This window comes from Hordeum vulgare, chromosome 3H (genome assembly GCF_904849725.1).
Source record: "Hordeum vulgare subsp. vulgare chromosome 3H, MorexV3_pseudomolecules_assembly, whole genome shotgun sequence".
Taxonomy (NCBI): domain Eukaryota; kingdom Viridiplantae; phylum Streptophyta; class Magnoliopsida; order Poales; family Poaceae; genus Hordeum; species Hordeum vulgare.
The window spans coordinates 577,377,016-577,399,767 of NC_058520.1; the positions used below are offsets into that span (position 1 = coordinate 577,377,016).

Genomic DNA, 22,752 nt, shown 5'->3' on the forward strand with positions numbered 1-22,752 from the left:
TGGCAAATTTGAGGTTAAACTTGGTATGACCATATCTTGAGTTTTACAAAACCCCTTGTGTAAGTGCATCTAGTGCCCCTTAGTGATTTTGATGTATTGAAGACTTATAGGTTAAGGGACTAATATGTTTGTGAGTGCACACGTGCTCTATAAATCGTTGAGGAGTTTGATATATCCAAAGAATATCGACCTCTAAAAATGAATGTCTTCAACTCAAGACTTTGATATTTTCGTCAAGACTTTGAAAGTGAGGAAATTAGTGTTGCCTTGAATGTATTAATGCGAGGACTAAGAAGTGTGAAGACTTTTGTTTTCGTAATTTCATTTGCTTTCTTTTTAGTCGTAGGAACACTGTATTGTTAAAGGGGGTTGAGGTAATACTAAGGAAAAATTTCCAAGTGATGCTCATCTCAAAGCCTACACATAACCAATCCTTCGAGTGAAGCCTTTGGAAATCTCTTGTAGTTCAGTCAAATTCTTCAGTGAGACGTAGCTCTTCTGGTCTGTGAGGAAATTGCTCTGACTGAGGACTTAGGATTTCGCGAGTGCGAATTGCCTACAAGTGAGGAGCACGATAGATGTGAGGACTTTCATAGTTCAAAGTTTCGACCATTACTGTGCTTCGCACCAGCTATTCCTAAGATCTTATCCACATAAAAGTCATATCATTGGGGGCATTTATGTCTTGTCATGTCAAGTTGCATCCTCACTATAAATAGCCGCTCCCAATAACCACTAGTTGGTTGGCTGCTCCAAGAGAGAACTTGACAAGTGTCATTTGAGAGCAACCCATTGTACGAGGACTTTGAGACTTAGAAAATATTAACAACTATAATATTAAATAAATACATTATAAAATATATCTAATGATGATTATATTATGATTGATTTGGTATTGTTTTTCTTATTTTTGTGCACATTTGCTGAAACTTAGAAAGCATTGACTTTTTATACTTTGTTTATACGCCATGTATTTCGGTATGGAGTCCGGATAGGTTGGTGAACGTATGAGCACCATGTTAGGGCAACTACAACGCACCTCTCTCACCGAAGAAATATCAATCTAGTAGGCCAAACTATTTCAATAGATCGGAGAGAATTACGAAGCTATCATAATCATGCACATAAGAATCATACTAGTATTCAGAGAAGACTGAAATATTTATCATGAATAATATGAACATAAACTCATAATTCGTGGATCCCAACAAACGCACCACACAAAAGGAATTACATCATGTGGATCAAAGCAATGATACGATGATCATTGTATCGAAGATCAAGAGAGAGAGATTGTCATCTAGGTACTAGCTATGCACCCGTAGGTGTGTGGTGAACTAGTCACACATCATCATGAGGGCCCTCCGTGATCATCATGAGGGCCCTCCGTAGGTGTGTGGTGAACTAGTCACACAAAGTTGATGAAGAGGCCCTCCGTGATCGATCACCCCTCCCGCAGGGTGCCAGAACGGAGCTCCACATGGCCTCCCGTCAGAACAAAGACTTACGACAGCGTAAAAAGTGTTTCGGGATTGCCTTGCGATTTTAAGGTTATCTGAGAATTTATAAACCTCAAAACAGAGACGGGAGGGCCTCGAGGGGCCCACAAGACAATAGGGCGCCCCCAGGCCGCGCCGGGTTGGCTTGTGGGGCCCTCGTGTGGCTCCTAGCCTTCTCCCAATGCTTGGTGGTCTTCTTTTGGTCTAGAAAAAATCTCCAAAAAGTTTCAAGTCAATCGAACTTCATTTCGTATGGTAAACCTCAAAAGTGAAAAACATGGAGAAAACAACAACTCGTACTAGGAAGTGGGTCAATAGGTTAGTGCTCAAAAATAATATAAATTTGTAAATAAATAACCTAAAACTATTCTAGAATGATAATATATCAGCCTGGAATAATAAAAAAATATAGATACGTTGGAGACGTATCAAGCATCCCCAAGCTTAATTTCTGCTCGTTCTCGAGCAGGTAAATGATAAAAACATAATTTTTTATGTGTCATGTTACCCATGATGTAGCCTTATGCATGTATTCTCATTGATAAATGACGAATTAACAAACAATAACATATCAATACTTATAGGTATAAGCAACATAATAATTAATCTTTCAAAGTATACGATCCTTAAAGATTGTTTTACCCCATTCATCTTATTATATTATAAAGGCATGGTTCCATCTTCACCACATTAATACAAATGTCGAGCACCACGGTCTCCAAGTCAAGCAATTGGATCATATTTTTTCAATATGCATCAACTTTGTATTCTTCGTGCAATACATGACCATGAACCATTAGACATAGCATATAGGTGGTAGACTTCAATGGGTAAAAAGTGGAGAAGATAGTCTCACATCAACTAGGCATACCAACGGACTATGGAGATGCTCGTCGATAGATATTGATGCAAGGAGTAGGGATTGCCATGCAAATGATATACTAGAGCTATAAGTGTATGAAAGCTCTAGTGAAGCTAAGTGGGGTGTGCATCCAACTTGCTTGCTCATGAAGACCTCAGGCATTTGAGGTATATCACTTTCTGATATGGAAGACGATGATGTTACCATTAACTTGCAAATAGAGATACCATTTTACCACTTGGAATTGTTCGATATGTTGAAGACTTGTGTGGGAAAATCAAATACCCTATTGATTTCTTAGTACTTGGTTCACACCACGATAACTTTTGTCCCATTATATTTGTCAGACCTTTCTTGAATACCATTAATGCTGAGATTGATTGTGTCAAAGAAAAGGTTAGAGTTAGTTTTGGTGATGTATCCCATGAGTTTAATTTCTCTAAGTTTCGTAGACAACCACATGAGGAAGAATTATTTAGTAAAAATGAAATAATTGGTCTTGCTTTTATTGTTGTGCCCCCTACTGATCCATTAGAGCAATATTTGCTAAATCATGAAAATGATATGCATATGAATGAATGAAATGAAATTTTAAACTCACATTTACCCCTCCCCTCTGGTTGACATATATGTTCCTACAGTATGGACCTACACTTCAATTGCACAAATAGTGAGTGGATGCTTATAGAAGAGAGGAATGAAGGAGAAAAAATACGAATCTCATTAAATTCAACCAAAAAGCTCGGTATACATAGCATAATATTGTAGATCTTGGTATCACATACCCTATTGTGTGAGCACCATTAATAAAGTGACAAAGGCTTGTCAAAAGGGTTGATGACATCAGTGATATGTCAAACAACCACCAACCAAAGTGTTACCAATGATGTGCGACCACCTCCACAACACTGGTAAGCTTTACCGGTGACGAGCTCACATTTGCTCAGAACTAATACTATGGCGACTGCAGTTGTTTCGCGTCTAATGTGCACTTGTTAACATTGTGAGCCTAAACTTCCACTCCACATATACTATAGGCATGTTTATACAATTGAGTAATATTAATATGTGAAGGAGATAAAACTGACAAATTTTAGACATTTTGCGATATTGCATAGTACAATGTTATCAATCTCGGCATTACACTCCAAACTACGTAGTGTGAATGACACCACAATAAACTCAAAACTATGTGGTAGTGTGAATGACACCATAATAAACTGAGGGGGGGCTTGCCAAAAGTGTCGATGGTATGTGTGATATGATTTGTAACAAGTGTAAAACCTACTCTCAAAAGAAATTAATTATTATAATAAGTAAAATGCTACATTCCCTCGAAATAGTATTGTTGTCGCAAGCTCACAAGGAGACCAATGTACAAACCAATTTACTACTATAGTAGAGTCACCATATGTATTTGGAGTCTCGCTAGGCGATGCACAAACTTAGAGTCATCATATCCTAGCATCTATTAAAAAAATCCTTATTCAAACTTCAAATTTAAATGTTTAACACGTGCAATCAAACATGCACATAGTTTTTTACAAGTTACTTGAACAAAATCATTTAATCAACGACATTTACAAATCACATGTTGCTAGCGTGTGCACCATCCTCTTCATCGGCGTGTGTGCCATCCCCTTCTCCGACATGTACACCATCCCTTTCTTCATCTTGTGCATCATCCCCTTCTCATCTAGTGTGTGCATTCTCTACTCTTTCCAGGTTCCTGGAACGTATGCACCATTCAATGCTTCTCCCGAAATGCTCATGCCACTAGATCCATTTTGTGCGAATCCAACACGACGAATCAATTCTCCTCGGCTATGTGTTCAGTTGCCACCCAATGCTCCTAATTTTGGAGTCTACACGTCTCCATCTCTTCATCAAGTCGTCAACTATCTTGCATAACATTCCATCTCGACCTCTCATCTTGATTCTTCTTCTCCTCCCCTCTAGCTTTCCTTACTTCCTCTTCTCCGTGCACTCATTTCTTGTTCTCGTCAACTCACTTATATTTTTTTCAAGGCCTCCACCTCTCCGTCTCAATTAAGCTTCATTTTGTTGGGTTGACCCATGCTAGAAGCCACACTGGGACTTGCAGTCATCTTTTCCCTTTCCTCTACATCACCATCATCATCGTCACCATGTCCATCCACGAAGAGGAATTTATTCACTTCTCAATTTTTTACCGGCGTTATCATTCCTCGACTTTTAGTTCTCGTGGCCTTCCAAAAAGTGTTGGAGGCCAAACTTCTTGCCCTTCGACTTGGTCATTTGTCTGTACCTCTCTTGGTCTTTGTTATCCTAAAACAAACAAATGCTCAAATTGACGAGAACGCTCAAAGTAATCAAATGTGGCAATGAAAAAACAACAAGATGGCTTACACACGAGTCAATGGTGGCATCGCTAGAAGGAGCACGTTTGAGTTGCTCCAAACACCTCGTCCAATGGTTGTGCATCTCTTGAATCTTACCACATTGCTTTGTGAGAAATTTGAGTGTACAATTCGTTCTCCACCCAAGATGATGTTTGGAACGCTCCTCGGTGAGCTTCCAATACTTTGCACTCATTTGATTTTTCTCGGCGACCGCATCAAAAGAGATATCTCCCCATGCCATGAAAAGCATGACATCCTCACCGGGATTGAAGTTACCTCCCCGAAATGCGACCTTCCTCGATAGCCCGAGGGTTTAATTGACCAAATTTCATATCTTGGTGAGATGCATGATAAAAAGAGATAAAGATGCACCATTGAGATCAACACCATTTGTCCCGGAATCACCCATCATACTATCGAGAAATAATTCATCGCCTAGGGTCGAGCCACCAACAATAGTTCTCCACAACCACCTTGCATTATATTTAAAAAAACCCGAATAAAAAGCAAATGATGCATTTTTTACCTCGTTGCTACCACTGATCCAGTGTAGGATATGGAAGGCTCTCCAGTTTAGCCCGTTGGGACGAACCGAGAAGGTGCAACGACGTGGCCTTTACATGTCTTTTTCTTTGTCCCCTTTGATGTGGATTGTTGCCGTCCCGACGGGAGAGGGTGCCACCTGCATGCGTCGAATATGTTTTTCCACCTCTGCATCCGACTCTTCACCGACAAGGTGGATGAGGTGTTGATCAAGAAAGTGATGACCGACTGTTATAGGCACAACTACCGTTGAAGACGAATCACACATGAATGTTGTTGGCGGGGACTGAGGCATACACAAGCTGCCGAAGGCAGCGTTACGACGAGTGAGGGTAGGCGGCAGTGCAAGCAATAAGAGCAGCGAGAGGGGGTGCACCAAAGTGTTTTTCCGGAGGAGACATCCCCGTAAACTAAGAACGAGTGCTTTTTTTAAAAACATTGAGGCCTTCTTCATTATGCTTTCAAGATTCCGCATTGTATGAATCTTTGCGTTAAAAAAAGTATAAGCATATGCGTTTGTACCTCAGTTTGGAAAGAAAATAAAAACCAAACTATATGCTCCCACCGAATGTTTGTTCCGGTTCCGCCCCACCGCTCCACGAGCGTGACGCAAGAGAGGAACATAAGGGCCCGCCACGAAACAAAACAGGTACGAGACGCGATCCGAAGCTCCCGAAGGCAGGCGCGCGAGGGTGCGGTGCGGGGTGAGCTCGCCCCGCGATTTTGATTTCCAAAAATCGCAGTTGCTCGCTAGGGTTTCCAACCCCCCCCCCCCCTCGCGGCCTCGTACTTAAGTCGGACTCTCCTCCCGATTCGATTTCCAAAAAAACATGTAGGACTCACGTAGGCGATTCCTGACGAGGAGCTCGACCAGATCGAGAGCGAGGGGATCTGGGAAAGGGGAGGGAGAGGTGGGAGTTGAGACGTGCGTACGTGTTTTTTTTCTCTCCTGCACGGAGGCGTTGTGAGGAGGTCGTGCCTACGTGTTTTTCTCTCTTGTGCGCGGAGGCGTTGTGAGGAGGTCAGATTTTTCTTGTTCGCAGGCAGAAGTTACGTACGAAGGGGGAGAGGTCGAACCATCACCGAGTTAAAGGGTTTTCCTTGAACCGGTTTTTTCTGTATTTAATAGATTGGTTTATGGAAGGATGAAAAAAATCGATGAAACTGTTAGCAAAGGGATCTGTCGTGGTCGAACCATCACGACAGACGGCAGATCCCCTTTAATAATAGAGATACGAACATCCGCGCTTGTACCTGTGTTTAGAAAGAAAAGAAAAATCAAACTATGAGCCCCCACCGAATGTTTGTTCCGCCCCACCGCTCCACGAGCGTGACGCAAAGGAGGCCGTGACGTGCCGAAACCGGCTCGCTCGCTGGCTCGCTGGCTAGGGTTTCCAAACCCCCCTCGTGGCGTCGTACTTAAACCGGACTCTCCTCCCGATTCGATTTCCTACTCCGGCTTGTGCGCCGTCACCTTTCTCACCCACACACACACAGCCAGCATTTTTTAACCACCTCGCCCAACGATTGAAACAAAATCAATTCCCGTCGTCAGAAAAATCAACCCACCGAACCGAGCGACAAGGAGGGGAGGAGCCGCTCCCCCCCTCTCTGCCTCTGCCCGCCGGGTCCCGTCCCTGCCTCTCGACGAAAACGAGGTGAGCGCCACCCCCCTCCGCCCGCTGCTCTCTCTCTCTACTTGCGCGCAAAAATTGGGCGACGCGTTCAAAACCGCCCGCGCGATCCTCGCCCGCCGCCGCCGCCGCCGTCCGCCGTCGCCTCCCGCCGCCGCGGAAGCGGGACCTCCGTAGCCTCCGCCGGGCTCGCCTGGGGTCTCGTCCCCGAGCGGAAACTTGCTCGGGGAAGAAGGGCGCGCGTCGTCCGTGTTCGAGATAGAGGACGGCGTGTTCGAGTATCGGCGGGGGGTTCCGGGCCTCTCCTGCCCGGCTGGTCCGTGGACCAATGGCGATCGCGTAGGCTCCGCCGCCGCCGCCGCTTTGGGTGGGTGCATTGGGTTCAATCTGCCTGGGGTTTGGGTTGGGTGCGCTTCTCCGTCCGTCCGTTGGTTGGTTGGTTGGGTTGCCGTTCCCTGGTTGGACTCCGATTCGTTTCGCCGCGTGTGCGCTCTACACATGCATACTGCACACGGGTTGGAATCTCCCGTTCCTGTGCGCTCGGCACATACAAACGCGGCTTGGAACCCCCGTTTCCTCCCCGTGATTGGAAGCGGCGCCGCACATTGCCACGTTCGCGTGTCCCCGTGCCTGCCGCGGGTTCTTCTTGCCTTGTGGGGGTAAACGCTTGATCGAGTTTAATTTTTTGACTTGCTAGTATGCGGTTAGCCGTGTTCTAGAACAGAATCTCCCTGTGATGATTGGGGAGTGTTCTTCTCATTAATGCTTAAATAACATTGCTCGGACATGATTACTGTTTGGCTTCGGTTCATGATTGATTAAGCATCAGCTTTGGGATCAGCAAGCGGCTATATACTAAATCGCCGGATGGGGCGAAGCGAAACGCCGCTCCTTTTGTTCTTTGGGATGCTTTGCTTGATCGAGTTTGGCTAGGTCTGTAGTTCCCTGTGTTTGGGTGGGATCTCTCTGCCATGATTGGAGAGTGTTCTGCCCATTACTGTACGTTTAGCATTGCCTGGCCATGATTACTTGCTGTTTAGCTTAGTTATTAATAATTGTCAGTGCTATAGGCTGCTAGCGGTGCAAGGGTTTCAGATTATGTATCAACTTTGGGAACAACAAGCCGGTATTTGGCGTGTACGCCGAACCACTGATCCTACTATATGCTGTAACTTTTTCAGGACATTTTCATCAACATTACCTTCAAATAAATCAACAATTCCTTGGTCTGTAGTTTTTGTACTAGAATCATCTCTAGGATGATTGTGCAGATCAAGTATACAAAAACCCACTAGTCAAAATTTGTTGCATACAGAAATCTAGACAGTAATCATAGGAAAGGCATGCTAAACATGTGATTGGAACTGTTTAATTTGGACTATGGGGTTTAAAGGCACAGATCAAGTATGAACTCCAGGAATAGTAAGCGGCCAACCATTTACACACTCGATGGCGCCAAATGTGGCTTATTTCAGTTTGTTTGTTTAATTTTATTCAATAGCACAAAGTTGCAGTTGTTGAAGCCTGGTACTTACCTTGAAGTGCGTAGTTTCATGTCAGTATTGGATTTGGCGGGATCGAGATGACTGCACATGTGGGGTTATTAAACATTTCATGCAGTTTAATGAATGGCCATAGTCTTGAGAAAACATGGTAGCTCATGATGAATTCAACTATTGGGGCATCATAGCAGTTTTAAAAATAATAATTAAAACCTAAACATAAATGCTAATGCTCTCGAGTTTCTTGCACTAGTTATAGTATAATTTGCTCCTTTTGGAATGCGTGCAAGGATGGTAATATTTTCCCTTAAATCATGTAGTATACCGCATACTCGTTAAAGCCCTTACTGTTTGGGAATCTAGTAACCAAGTCTAGTTCTCTAGTAGCATGTCTAATTCTTTTAATTAGGATGTGGTTGGCTTTTGATGTGTTAGTCGTCCCCTTGTTTTCTTCTTTTGGAATGCTGTTGTTTGCAATCATGTGTCATCTCTCTTCAATTTTGTTCCAGTTAAATACTTACTATATGAATATGGATTTGGCGCCATTGAGTCGAGTGCACAGGCAGTGTACCCAACATTTTGTGCACTCCCTCAATAAAGTATTTGAAAAATTGATATGATGGTAGCTTATCACAATATTTATTTGAATGTTATGATTGATTTATGAAACAAGGCTAACAAAATATTCTACAGGTTCGTTTCCTCCCCGTGATTAGAAGCAGCAGCTGCACATTGCCTCGTTCGTGTTAAGGTGCCGTGAGTTGTTATTGTGGGAAACGCTTGATCAGGTTTGTCTTGCCACTATGTAGCTTTAAGTAGAATCTCCCTGTGATAATTGGACAGTGTTCTGCTCAATATTGTTTAGTATTGGTTCGACATGATTGCTGTTTATCTTCAGCTTTGGGAACAGCAAGGGGCAATTAACTCATCTGATGGCACGAAAGAGAAATGCCACTCCTTTTTTTTTTAATTTTTTTTGGGGGGGGGGGTGCGTTGGTTGATCAAGTTTGTCTAGGTCTGTTTGTTCAAAAAAAAGTTGTCTAGGCTGACAGTTTGCTGTTTTGCGGTGGATCTCTCTGCCATGATTGGAAAGTGTTCTTCTCATTTACTGTTTAGCATTGCTTGGGAAAGATTATTTATTGTGTACCTTTATTAGTTCATAATTTGACAGCACCAGGGCTGCTAGGGTCTAGATTAAGTATCAACTTTGGGAAAACAGCAGGCAGATATTAACTTGCCCAATGGCTTGTATGTCAAACACTGATCCTTCTGCATGCTGTGAGTTTCTGGAGACAGTTTGATCAACTTTCCCTCGCTATTGTAGTTTTTGTATCTAGCTAAAATCTCTCTAGGCTGATTGGAAAGTATGCTGCTCTTTACTGTTTAGCATGGATTTCGTATTGATTACCGTCTAGATTTCTGTAATGGATGGAACTAGTTTAATTTGGACTAGGGACTTAAAGGTGCAAAATGCGGCTTCTTTCAGATTGATTGTTTATTTTTATTCAATTGCACATGGTGGAATTGTGGAAGCGCATATTCGTCAATGACCTCACTACTTGGAATGTAATCTAGTAACCACATCCAGTATTCTAGTAGCATGTCCAATTCTTTTCATTAGGACGTGGTTGTAAACTAAACATAACACTTCATGCATGGATTTTGATGTGTTACTAGTGCCCTTGTTTTCTGCTGTTTGAATGCTGCTGTACGCAATCATGTGTTATCTCTTTGCTTTTGTTTCAATAAAATGTGTTATATGGATGCATGTGGATTTGGCACCATAGAGACAGTGTACAGGCAGTGTACCCAACATTTTGTGCACTCCCTCAGCTAAGTATTTAGAAATTTGATACAATGGTAGCTTATCACAATACTTACTTGAATGTTATGATTGATTTATGAAACTAGGCTGACACTGTATTCTCTACAGATATGGAGTGCAATAGAGATGAAGCGATCAGATCAAAAGAGATGGCTGAAAGGAAGTACAAGGTGAACGATTTTGCGGGCGCAAGGAAGCTTGCCTTGAAAGCAAAGGCTCTTTTCGATCTTGAGGGCATCGATCAGATGATTGTTGCCTTGGATGTCCACCTAAGGTCGCTGACAAAGTTTGAAGGGGAGAATGACTGGTATGGCATTCTTGAAGTATCAACGTGGGCGGACGAGGAGACTATCAGGAAGCAGTACAAGAAGCTGGCCTTACAAACTCATCCAGACAAGAACAGCTTCGTTGGTGCTGATAGTGCTTTCAATCTCATCTCAGATGCTTGGAATGTATTGTCTGACAAAAACAAGAGAATACTTCATGATCAGAGGAGGCATATGAGCTCTTTACGAGTCCTTCAGAACAACTCCCAAGTAAGTGTTGATAACACTTCCAGTTCATCCATGCCAAGTATGAATGGCTTCTGCAGGCAAAATACTGGTCCAGCCTCACCTCCCAATGTGCCGCCCCATAATATGCCAAAGCTAAGCACATTTTGGACAGTCTGCATTTCTTGCCGCATAAACTTTGAGTACCCAAGGCAATACGTGAACCAATATATGATATGTGCAGAGTGCCATAAACCTTTTATGGCTGAAGAAGTTCCTCCTCCGCCTACTTCAAGTCACACCTACCAACCAAAGTCAATGGATACGAAGACTAGTAGGGTTCGCAGAGCAGGTCCTGGTGAGGGAATGGCAGGAACAGGAGTGGCTAGTGGCAGCCGGAATCATCATAATCCTATGCAGCAGCACTGCTCTTTTCAGGGATCTGCAGTCGGGGCACACACTTCTGCACATCCAGTGCAAAAGACACATGGTACTGTTTCAGGCTCTTCCGGATCGTCAATCCCTAGAAAAGCTGCAGCAACAAAGGAAAAGGAAGCCGCAAAGAAGCGATACAAGAAAGTAGCGCCGCAGTCAACAAGCTCTGGCCTTGGTGGTGACTCAAGTTCACAGAACAAGGCCAAAAGGAAGGCTCGTTCCACTGATCAGGCACCGGGAGCAAAGAGGCGCAAGGAGACTTCTAATTGTCATGTATCTGCTGGGAGCACCTTCATTAAGGAGATGGAGAAGTTGGACATGCGAAGCTTACTAATTAACAAGATGAAACTCCAACTTGGAGACAAATTAGAGGAGTTCAACAGGAAGAAGGCTGATATGGAGAATAGACAAAAGATGCAAGCCAGTCAGAGAACAAACAAAGCGGCCACATGCAGCACATCAGTTGATGCCAAGAAAATGAAAAGGACACAAGGCAGTAGTTCAGTTCGTCCAGAAGGAGATAATGGGAAGGAACTGACCAGTGAAAGAAAGAGGGCAGAGAAGAGGAAGCATGCCGATTCAGAAGAAATGGGGTCATGGAAATGGAAGAAACCCGAAATACGTTTGTATTACACCAGGAGAAGCCGCAGGGAACAAGAGCCATCTCCCGATGAAATGCTTGTCCCTGATGCAGATTTCTGCACCTTTGGTGATCATTCTGGGAGCTCTTTCCAGGAGGATCAAGTGTGGGCTACATATGATGAAGAAGATGGCATGCCTCGCTACTATGCTTTGATCCAGACAGTGCTCTCCAGACGCCCTTTCAAGGTTACATTTGCATTCCTCAAGGCGGATAATCCCGACGAGTTTGGGGCTTCAGGATGGCTCTCATGTGGATTCTCCAAGACCTGTGGCGATTTCAAGCCTGGTGCATCCGAAGATGCTGATGAGCTGAATAAATTCTCTCATGTTGTCGCATGTCAGAAAGGTCCAGGTAGAAGAATCATCAGAATTCTTCCACGGAAAGGTGATATCTGGGCCCTGTACCAGAACTGGTCTGCTGACTGGGATCAACATGTACCTGATGAGACGATGTACAAGTATGACCTGATGCAGGTTCTTGACAGTTATAGCCCAAGGGAAGGCATTTCTGTCATGCCCATTGAGAAAGTTCCTGGCTTTGTGTCTGTGTTCAGGCCACTTTCTGACCCAGCAACGAGCAGGAGGATTCCAGAGGAGGAAATGACGCGGTTTTCGCACCAGGTGCCGTTTCATATCCTTACTGGTGAAGAAGCCCAGAATTCCCCCAAGGGATGCTATGAATTGGATCCAGGCTCAACTCCAAAGGAACTTCTCCAAGTAGTCCGATGATGCCACATGCGCTTGCTCTGTGCTTCCGCTTCACTGTTGAGTTTTTTTGTTCTTTCACTTGTTTCAACCTGGAGTTAGTTGGGTGGTATGGTTTGTCTAGTGCTGTACCATATGTACCCAGGTTGTGCTTGTGACCTGTAGTATACTCCCCATGTATACCCCCATGTTGTGTCATGTAGCAGCATCCTTGTTTAAGGGTAAACATAGCTGGGTTTTTGAACAACGAAATATACCTGGTTTAAGTGTTCTTTTGCAGAGTACTCAACTCCCTGAACATGCCTGTTGGACTAGTTAACTATGACTTTTCATGGTTAATTTATGGTTGCAGCCAAGCATGTTGCTGTGTTATCTCTTGGAATGGACAAATTGGTCTGGACACTTCTCATGACTCAGCATTCAGGTAAAGCATTTTGTCTTACTGTTTCTCGAGTCATTAAGCTTTGTTAGACCTCTCTAACATGCATGCTAGCTTTTAAAACTTCTGTTGCACCCGTGAAAATTCTATGCATCTATTTGGCTTTATTGATCAAACTAGATGATGATAAGAAATGATTTACTAGGTTTCTAGAACTCTGAACTGACATCTGTGCACCATTTTTTAAAACATATTTTAGTGTTTTTATTGTATAGATGTCTTGGGCGTCTAGAACTCTGGTTTGGCGACTGTATTTTGTTTAGGGTTTTATATACTGGGCTGTTGATATTCCTTGTAGAATTTTGGCACCACCAACAGTGTATGTCAATAGATGTTTCAGCAGCATACACATATGGTGAGTATTTAAAGTATGATGTCTTGTGTGCAATTATTTACATGTCATGACCATTTACTTTTGACTGTAAATGATCTGATGTATCATGATACTTGTGTGTTGGCAAATTTTTGTTCAAATTCGAGTGAAATTTAAGGCCTCAGATCTTGCTACCATGTGTGCGTGATTTCACACTGATGCTCAAAGTTAAGGTTCTAACACCCAATTAATGCTGAAACTTAGGGCATAATGATTGTGATGTCTGATGGGACTTGAATATACCATATATGGAAGTCTCATTTTATATTATTGCACATGTAGTATAAATAAGTAGAACTGAAATATGCAAATGGATGAGCATGCAACTTATGTAGAGTTGTGTACAAGAAACCGACGTTTACTCCTGCCTTATCAGGTCCTATCCGTATATACTCATGTTGTTTATCTCCTGCTGAGCTCGTTCTAACCTTGTTTCCGTATGGTGTCCTCTTAGCGGGTAATCCCTTGTTGTGTTCTACAGGCTGTTTCTGTGATGTTTTTCAAATGGACAAATTGGTCATCATCAACTAGTCATGATTCACTAGCTTTCAGGTAAAGCATCTTGTCTGACCGCCACTGCAGGCCATTGTTGCGCCTGATAAAATCTTGTGCGATGTTGATTTGCTTCAGGGGCAGTTCTTCTGCTTAGGTTTCTGGTTACTCCAGGCATAATTCAGTAGGCACCTACGTGTTTCTGCAGGTTACTCTGGCCGCATTTCGATTGATAATAGGTTACTTTCTTAGACAAACATGCAATAAAGTTATTCTATCATTATAGTTCATGGCCAATAGATCTTTGTAACTTCTAAGGGCCCTATTAATCGGTAAATATTTGCAATTTTTGCTGGCCCCAATCCCAATGGGTAGATCTTATAATTTTTGTGGAAGTTCCTGGTTTTGTGTCTGTGTTCAAGCCACTTTCTGACCCAGCAGAGAGCAGGAGGATTCCGACGGAGGAAATGATGTGATTTTCGCACCAGGTGCCATTTCATACCCAGAACTCCCCAAGGTATGCTATGAATTGGATCCAGCCTCAACTACAAAGGAACTTCTTCTGTCCTTTCCTCGCCCACCTTCATTTTGTGGAGCGTGAAGACGGTAACGCTCCTGGGTATTTAACTACGTTATAGTTCTGCATATCACCCTCAGTTTGACGGCTAGACTAAACGTAGATCAATCATCAATGCATTGAAAATTATACTTGTGTAATTGTGTTGTATGGCTTCAACTGAACGAAAGAAGTGGACATCTCATTTAGCACTGGCTGAGTACTGGTATAACACCTGTTTTCATTCTTCTTTGAAGGAAACACCATTTGAGACAATGTATGCTTAGTTGGTTACCACCACCTCCAGCACTCGGTGACTTCAGCATGCCAGGCGCTCTTGTTAGTGAAGCCGGGGAATTCCTCCCTGTTGGATAAGCGTTGATGCAGAAGCTGAGAGCAAATCCAGTTGCAGCCCAAGCTCAGTATGAGAAGGTGTGCAGACAGGAAGAGAGTGGAGCACGGTTTCGTGGTTGGCGACATTGTTTACCTCAAGATACGCCCGTATCACCTGAACGGTTTTGGGATTCACACTCATATCAAACTCTAGAGCATATGCTCCTTTTCCTGACAACGTTGGCACTCACCCAGTCGTCCGGTAATTCCTTGGAGGCCAAATTAGTTTTCACGAGGGGGTGTTGTGTGACCATACTCTGTCCCAGCGCCTCAACAACACGTTCAGTTAACAGTATTCCAATCTCCGGTTAATGGATGATCAAGATTGAAGCTCCATTTTTATCATTAAATTCATCTTGACGAGATCTTTAAAACTAGATTTCATATTGATATGTTTCGACGACTTTTTTTAGGGCTACAAGTTGCCACATGTTTACACTCAAGTTGTCATGGGGTTTACAATAATAAAGTTGCCACGACATGTTTCATCTATTTTTTTTTACATTCAAAGCTATCATTGTATTTCAACTACTTTTCACGGCAATTTTTATTAATTGGCAACGGCAAATTTTAGTAATTAACCACGACAAATTTAATTCATGAATCATGTCAACTTTTGGTAATAAATCATAGCAAATTGAGTTTATAGATCATGACAATTTTAGTATTTTGACCATGACAATTCTAGTATTTTAAACATGAAAAACATTTTTTATATGAACCATGACAAATTTTAGTGCGTGTATCATGATAAATTTAAGTAATTCATCATGATAATTTTAGTTTATGCTTCATGGCAAATTTGAGCCAGTGATCATGCATTTTTAAAATAACTGACGACATATTTCTTTTTACTTATGAACCATGTCAAAATTATTTCATGGATCATGGCAATTTTTAGTAATTCATCATGGCAAGTTTAGTTTGTTAATTTTCTTTTTTATAACATGTTAAAGTTTATTTTAAACGTAGAAGAAAAAGTAGTTGTAATATGTCATGACAACTTTAGTGTAATCATGATGACAATTTATGTGCAATAGACATGACAACTTTTAACTCAAAAAATAGTCGTTAAAACATATCAATATGAGACTTAGTTTTGAAGATCTTATCGTGACGGATTTAATGGTGAAAACGGTTTTTCAATCGTATTTTTTATTTAAGATATAAAACATTCTAAAAACTAAAAAGACAAAAGATTCATGTTGACATCATCAGTTTCGTTACTTGTGCATGCACGCGGTGACGTGACGCAACCTATGATCATTGAGCGTGTGGGCTGTTGTTGTTCCTACCACACGTGGGGGCGTTATCACGGCCCATCTTCGAAGAACCAACTCAAACACATCAATTCCTCTTATACTGAACACACACACACACACACACACACACACACACACACACACACACACACACACCATAGTTCTCTCGTGGTACATTTTCCCTTTCCTGAGATGTGCGATGAACCCTAGCTACCAAATCGATCCCAATCCAGAGTAGGCCATGACAACTTGCCGCCGATCTTGGAATCGGTCTAGAACCGACAAGAGCTTTTGTCCCCAGCATGCCACACGGTGGAGCCCTGGAAAATGGCCTGGACCTCTTAGATGCATGGGAGATGGAAGTGCTACCAAGGGTGAGTGGAGTCAACCTTTTGGATCCATAGCCATTGAACGCGGAGGGGAACATTAGTATATATGCTAGAGATCACAGACTCGAAGCCCATCAAATGGAAGTGGTTGGCACACTCTCTGCCAGTTGACCAAGCAATGGCCATCGAGGCGTCCTTCCAACCAAACCCACATTGTCTTGGACCCACTAACAATGATGCAAACCTTAGAGGATCTAGTAGATATTGCGGTGAAAATGTGAGACGAGGGCATAGAGGAGCAGCGTGATCTCCGGAATAAAGTTGTCATAGATCAACCAAAAAGAGCTCTCGTCCCCAACATGCCACACGGTGAAGGCATAGAAGATAACCATTGAACGAGCAGGGTAACACTAGTATGAGGGACGAGTTGGATTAGCCTTTTGAAGCCATAGCCATTGAACGAGCAGGGTGATACCAGTATGCTGGAGGTCACGAACTCCAAGCCCACCAAGCAAAGAGTGTCCAGAGCTAGTGTGTCCCCTTCGATAGTATGGAAGCCCGCCAAGTGACAACTTCTCAAGCCCGTCGACTAGTGAAAACATGCAAACACGGGTACCTTTTGGACGGAGAGGAGAGGCCATTGTAGGGGATAGGGAAATTTGAGATGGTACACGCCATCTCGTTTCCAACGACCAACAACTAGTCCAACAAACATTGTATTTGAAGTAATCAGTGTGCCGTCCGGAAGAAATAATAAAGACTCTAGATGTTTCATGATGCATAGCGAGGTTGTTTCATGATGCATAATGAGGTGTCGGAAGCTATCAGGTTGCACCGCCTGTTGGATTGTGGAGTTAAGATTGTTCATGGCAAGCTTAACAAGCATCGATTATAAGGTGTTGTTCTAGTGATGCCCCTTGGCGTGGCCAATTAGACAGACGTGCACACCGTTGACAAGTACACACGCTGCTGTCGAAGACAAGAGGATAGAAATTCACTCCCGCCAGCGAGGGCCAAAGCTGAGTTGGATTGAGGGTGTCGAGGAGGAAGAGTCGGTAGGTGGAGTCAAAAGCCCCGGATGTCAAGCTCGAGAAGCAACTTGAGATTGTATGAGGCTAAGGGTTTGCTAAATTATGTATGCATTTTTGCATTCTCTCTTGGCAACTTTATACGACCAAAAACCTCAAAAGTGCTTTTAAAGAAAAAAAAACTCAAAAGTGAAATGGACACGAGTGTGATAGGTTAAGAGTTTGGGAATTAGTTCTACTGTCAATAGTATAAACAGTAGTTTCTCTAACATAAACAAATGTCAAGATGGCCGAGTTGGTCTAAGGCGCCAGTTTCAGGTACTGGTCCGAAAGGGCGTGGGTTCAAATCCCACTCTTGACAGTTATCGTTTTTTCCTTCTTATCATTGCTGCGCCTGATAATATCTCGTGTGACGTTTTTCTTCGGGAATAATTATTTTGCTTAACTTTTCCTTCTTATCATTGCTGCGCCTGATAATATCTCGTGTGATGTGGGTTCAAATCCCACTCTTGACAGTTATCGTTTTTTCCTTCTTATCATTGCTGCGCCTGATAATATCTCGTGTGATGTTTTTCTTCGGGAATAATTATTTTGCTTAACTTTTCCTTCCTATCATTGCTGCGCCTGATAATATCTCGTGTGATGTTTTTCTTCGGGAATAATTATTTTGCTTAACTTTTCCTTCTTATTATTGCTGCGCCTGATAATATCTCGTGTGATGTTTTTCTTCAGGAATAATTATTTTGCTTAACTTTATGGTTGCTTAGTCCCTTAATAATTTGGACTAGGGGTTAAGTGGTATAGATCAAGTATTAACTCTAGGAACAGTAAGCATTCGTTAACTCACTCGATGACAAGAAATGTAACTTCTTTCTGAATGTTGTCGTTAACTCACTCGACGACAAGAAATGTACCTTTTTTTTTTGCGGGTAGAAATGTAACTTCTTTCTGAATGTTCGTTTAATTTATTCAATTGCACATGGTGGAAGTGTTGAAGCTGTGTACCTGAAATGTAGAATTTCCTGTGAATATTGGTTTTGGTGGGATTAAAAGACGGCTGCATGCACGGGTTTATCAAATTTCTTATGCAATTTAATCAATGGCTGTTGTTTTCTTATGGTTTTCCTCAGAAAGATTTGAGACATTATAGCAGTTCTACAGATAATACTGTAATTAATACCAAAACTGAATTGCTAATGCTACTTGTGCGAGCATTACTCTACCCTGCTTCTTTTGAAATGTGGCGAGTGCTGGTAATATTTTCCTTAAATACGAAATCTTATATGCATATTGGATTTTGCCTCAGCGAAAAAATGGCACACACAGTAGACCACATACTCGCCAAATACCTTTCTGTTTGGAACTGTAGTAAGCAAATCCAGTTTTGTATTAGCATTTTAAATTCATGTAGTCAGGATGCGGCTGGAAACTGAACTTACTGTTTAATGCATGGATTTTCATCTATTAGTAGTTCTCTTTTTTTTTAAAAGAAAATGACCCCCGCCTCAGGGAGATGCATGCAATCACTTTATTAATTACTAGCAAAACGGCCCGTGTGTTGTAACGGGAAAAAAATTTCATAATCTTCAATGACAATAACCACATTTTACTGTCAAACATCGAGATACACTATCATCCTCATTTTCGTGAAATCGTGAACAAATTCTAAAATGATGAACTTTTTTAAACTCGTGAGCATATTTCAAATTGTGAATATTTTTCAAATTCGCGAACATTTTTCTAAAAGTCATTAATATTTTTTTGAATTCATGAACATTTTTTTTACTATTTACAAGCATTTTTTTAAAAAAATTGACATTTCTCAAATCATTTTTCATGAATTGGTGAACATTTCTAGAATCGATGAACATTTTTTTGAGGATTGGTGGAACAATTTTCGAAATTGATGAACAATTTTTAAATACATGAATTTTTTGAATCAGCAAATATTTTATGAATCCATAAACTATTTTCTAATTTATGAATAGTTTCTAAATTTTTAGGTTATTTTGCAATTCATGAATATTTTTTGAATTGACGAAATGTTATTCAATTTTATTAATATTTTTCTAACAAACTAACTTTTAAAAAAATCACTAATGTTTTTTGATTTCCCAAACAATTTTTGAAATTTGCGAGCATTTCTAAAAAATCCCAAACATTTTCTAATTTACAAGTATTTATGAATTATTAAACATCTCATTTCAAAATCTTACTTTTAAAATTTTCAAACGTTTTTTGTATTTCAAACTATTTAAAGTAGAAAAAATGAAGAAAAATGAAAAGAAATTTAGAAAATAGTCGCCCATACATGGTCGGCCAAATAGGCGATCTATGTCCTCTCCTAGTGCATAGGGCGAAGTGTAGGAGGTTCCTACATGGCCGGCCTAGACCGAGATTCCTCTTTATGGACCGTTTTCTATCACTTATATGTGGCGTTGATGGGTAATATGCCATAACTTTAGGGGTAATTTCAATGACGGGCGGGCAGAAGCACTCCTTCCTTTATTAGTAGGTAACGATTCATAAAGACTTTACAAAGTAATACATCAATATGTATGTAGCCGCCATCTTAACAACATATGTTGTTACTCCTATCAATTGATGAAGGGCTGCCAAATGTTGAGCCGAATACCAAACATACATTGCACCAAAGCCTAACAACTAAAGCTGGATGGCCCGACCAAGCCACGTACCGGGTCTGTGGCACAAACCGGTCTGACACACTCTAATAGGTCATCAATGTCATCTTACCCAATCCATCTTAAGAGCACGTACCGACGAATTGACCTTGTCAGGCCCGCCGTCGACGCCCTACTGCGCCAGACAACACCTCCTCCCTATACGCATTCATCATCACACATCCGTCGTCGACACTTTGCTGTGCCCCATCGTCAAGATTCCACGATGTTGATGCACCACACGGAACCCTGCTCCACCACACATGCCATCCACTGGTCCCTCGAGCCTATACAAACCTCCAAGAATGATTCCATCAATAGGGGTGTGACACATGAGCGCAACCTTAATCCGATCGACTGATCTAGGGTTTTCCCCCCAAAGGTAGCATATTGGGGTCTAGAGCTTCTCCGCGATGATGCTTTCAAGAAGGGGACGACGCAGAAAAACGCCACCATCATCGACCTTGGCAACGTGCCAAGAGTAGAGTTTTCACCCGGATTCACTCAAGGACCCTCCATCCACCTTTGCATGCACGGGACTGCCATCGCGGATGGAGGTTGTACCGGCCGAATCAGACCTTACCGAACACCAGGCCCACCATGCTCCACCGGAGTTGTGACGACGGGGTTGGGGGAAGGTGGTGAGGAGGCGACGGGAAGGAGATGCGCATCGTCGCCCGAGTCACCCACGCACGCGCGGAGGGGGGGGGGGAGAGGGTGGGAGCGTGGGGCATGGGTGAGGTTGGGGGAGGTTGGTCACCTTATTAACTTAACTATATCACTTGAACGTATGGCGTATACATGTGTGCCCTTGTTTTCTCCTTTAGGAATGCTCATGTTGCAATCGTGCGCCATCTTGATATGTCTCCAACATATAGATGATTTATGAAGTATTCATGCCATACTTACCCATGTTTACATTATCTTTTATATGGTTTTGAAGCAATTTTAGATGATTTAATGGAACTAACCCAAACTAACGCTTTTGCAGCAGAATTACCGTCGTGTTGTTTTTGTGGAGAAAATAAAAGTTCTAGGAATTGGACAAAACATTTTGATGATTTATTGTGGAACATATAAAAAATACTGGAGCAAAGAACCACCAGAGGGGGTCCACCAATTGCCCACAAGGCAACAGGGTGCGCCGTGATGCCTTGTGCCCTCCCCCGTGGCTTCATTTTGCGTGATGCCAACGCTGAAAAATCATATATATTGAGAACCCCCAAAAACTAACCTAGAACTTCCTCTCCACCACCAAAATCCTCTGTTCCAAAGCGATCTGATCCTTAGCCCTGTTGTGACACCCTGGTAGAGAGGGTAATCATCATGGGATGCCATCTTCATCATCCCGGCGGTGTACATGATGATGGGGGAGTAGTTCACCCTCGGGGTTGTGGGTATGTACTAGTAGCTGTATGTTTGATCTCTCTCTCTCTCTCTCTCTCTCTCTCGTGTTTTTGAGATGTCATGATCTTGATGTATCATGGGCTTTATTAATATAGTTCAATCATATGGTGTTCTTCCCTTGCTATCTTGATTGATGAATTGAGCCTTTCCCTTAGAGGTTTTGTTATATTGGATTGGATTTGAGAAGACTTGATGTATATATCTTGCATGTCGACATCTCTGGTGACAATTGGGTGTTCTATGAATTCACTTGATATATTTTGGTAATCAACTTGCGGATTCCAGCGGGGACATTGGTGTAATCTATGCATATGGGTTGATACATGTTCTTGTCCTACTTTCTTTGATAGAAATCTTGGGGTAGTCTTTGAAGTTCTTTGTGTAGGATTGAATATAATGAATCTGAAATTGTTTGATGCATGTTGAACAATCAACCCACACGTACTTCTGGTGACATTATAGTTGGTTGATGTGTATCATAGGTGTTATTCTAGTACAAATTATAGGGTTGTTTGTGACACTTATAGGAATAGCTCAATAGATAGATCGGAAAGAATAATTTTGAGGTGGTTCTACTACCTACAAGAATTTCATCTTATGATCTCCGCTAGATATGAACTTTGGAGTGATTATTTGTCGCACGTTGAGGGATGATCATACGATTCTATTATGTGAGCATTATGGAGAGATTGCACTAGTGAAAGTATGAACTATAGGCCTTGTTTCTAAGCGTTGCAGGACCTTTTGTGATCACTTTTGTTACTTGTAACCTTTCTGTTTTTATATTTTAAGATTCCAAAAGTCTATTACTAGTATCCATACTACACTTGTATCACCATCTCTTCGTCGAACTAGTTCACCTATACAGTTTACCATTGTATTGAGTGTGTTGGGGACACAAGAGATTTCTTGTATTTGATTGTAGGGTTGTTTGTGAGAGGCCATCTTCATCCTACATCTCCCATGGATTGATAAACCTTAGTTGATCCACTTGAAGGAAAATTGTTGTTGTCCTATAAAACTCTATACTTCGAGGCCCAACAACTTCTACAAGAATAAAGTTATGTAGTATACATCAAGTTCTTTTCTGACGCAGTTGTCGGGGAGGTGAGTGCTTGAAGGTATATCTTCAGATCTTGCAATTAAATCTTTTTTCTTGTTTATCAGTAGTTTGGTTTATAAAATAAAATTATAAAAAATGGATATGAATTTGCATCAAATGCTTTACCTTTATGAAGTATTTCTTGAAAATGATGGATCGGAAAATTGTGCC

At 41.9% G+C, this 22,752-nt stretch overlaps 1 protein-coding gene and 1 non-coding gene across 2 annotated transcripts; both read left to right on the top strand.

Annotated features, from left to right (window-relative positions):
* Window positions 1–10,356: 10,356 nt before the first annotated feature.
* Window positions 10,357–12,791, top strand: LOC123440719. Its single transcript, XM_045117268.1, has one exon. The coding sequence runs from the start codon at window positions 10,357–10,359 to the stop codon at window positions 12,541–12,543; it is 2,187 nt and encodes a 728-aa protein (XP_044973203.1). The 3' UTR covers window positions 12,544–12,791.
* A 4,880-nt stretch (window positions 12,792–17,671) lies between these two features.
* Window positions 17,672–17,752, top strand: TRNAL-CAG. The gene has a single exon. It is a non-coding gene; the product is annotated as a tRNA-Leu (tRNA).
* Window positions 17,753–22,752: the final 5,000 nt, after the last annotated feature.

Excerpts from the sequence above, each read along its gene's own strand:
- LOC123440719 (XM_045117268.1), top strand. The coding sequence starts at position 10,357 with ATGGAGTGCAATAGAGATGAAGCGATCAGATCAAAAGAGATGGCTGAA.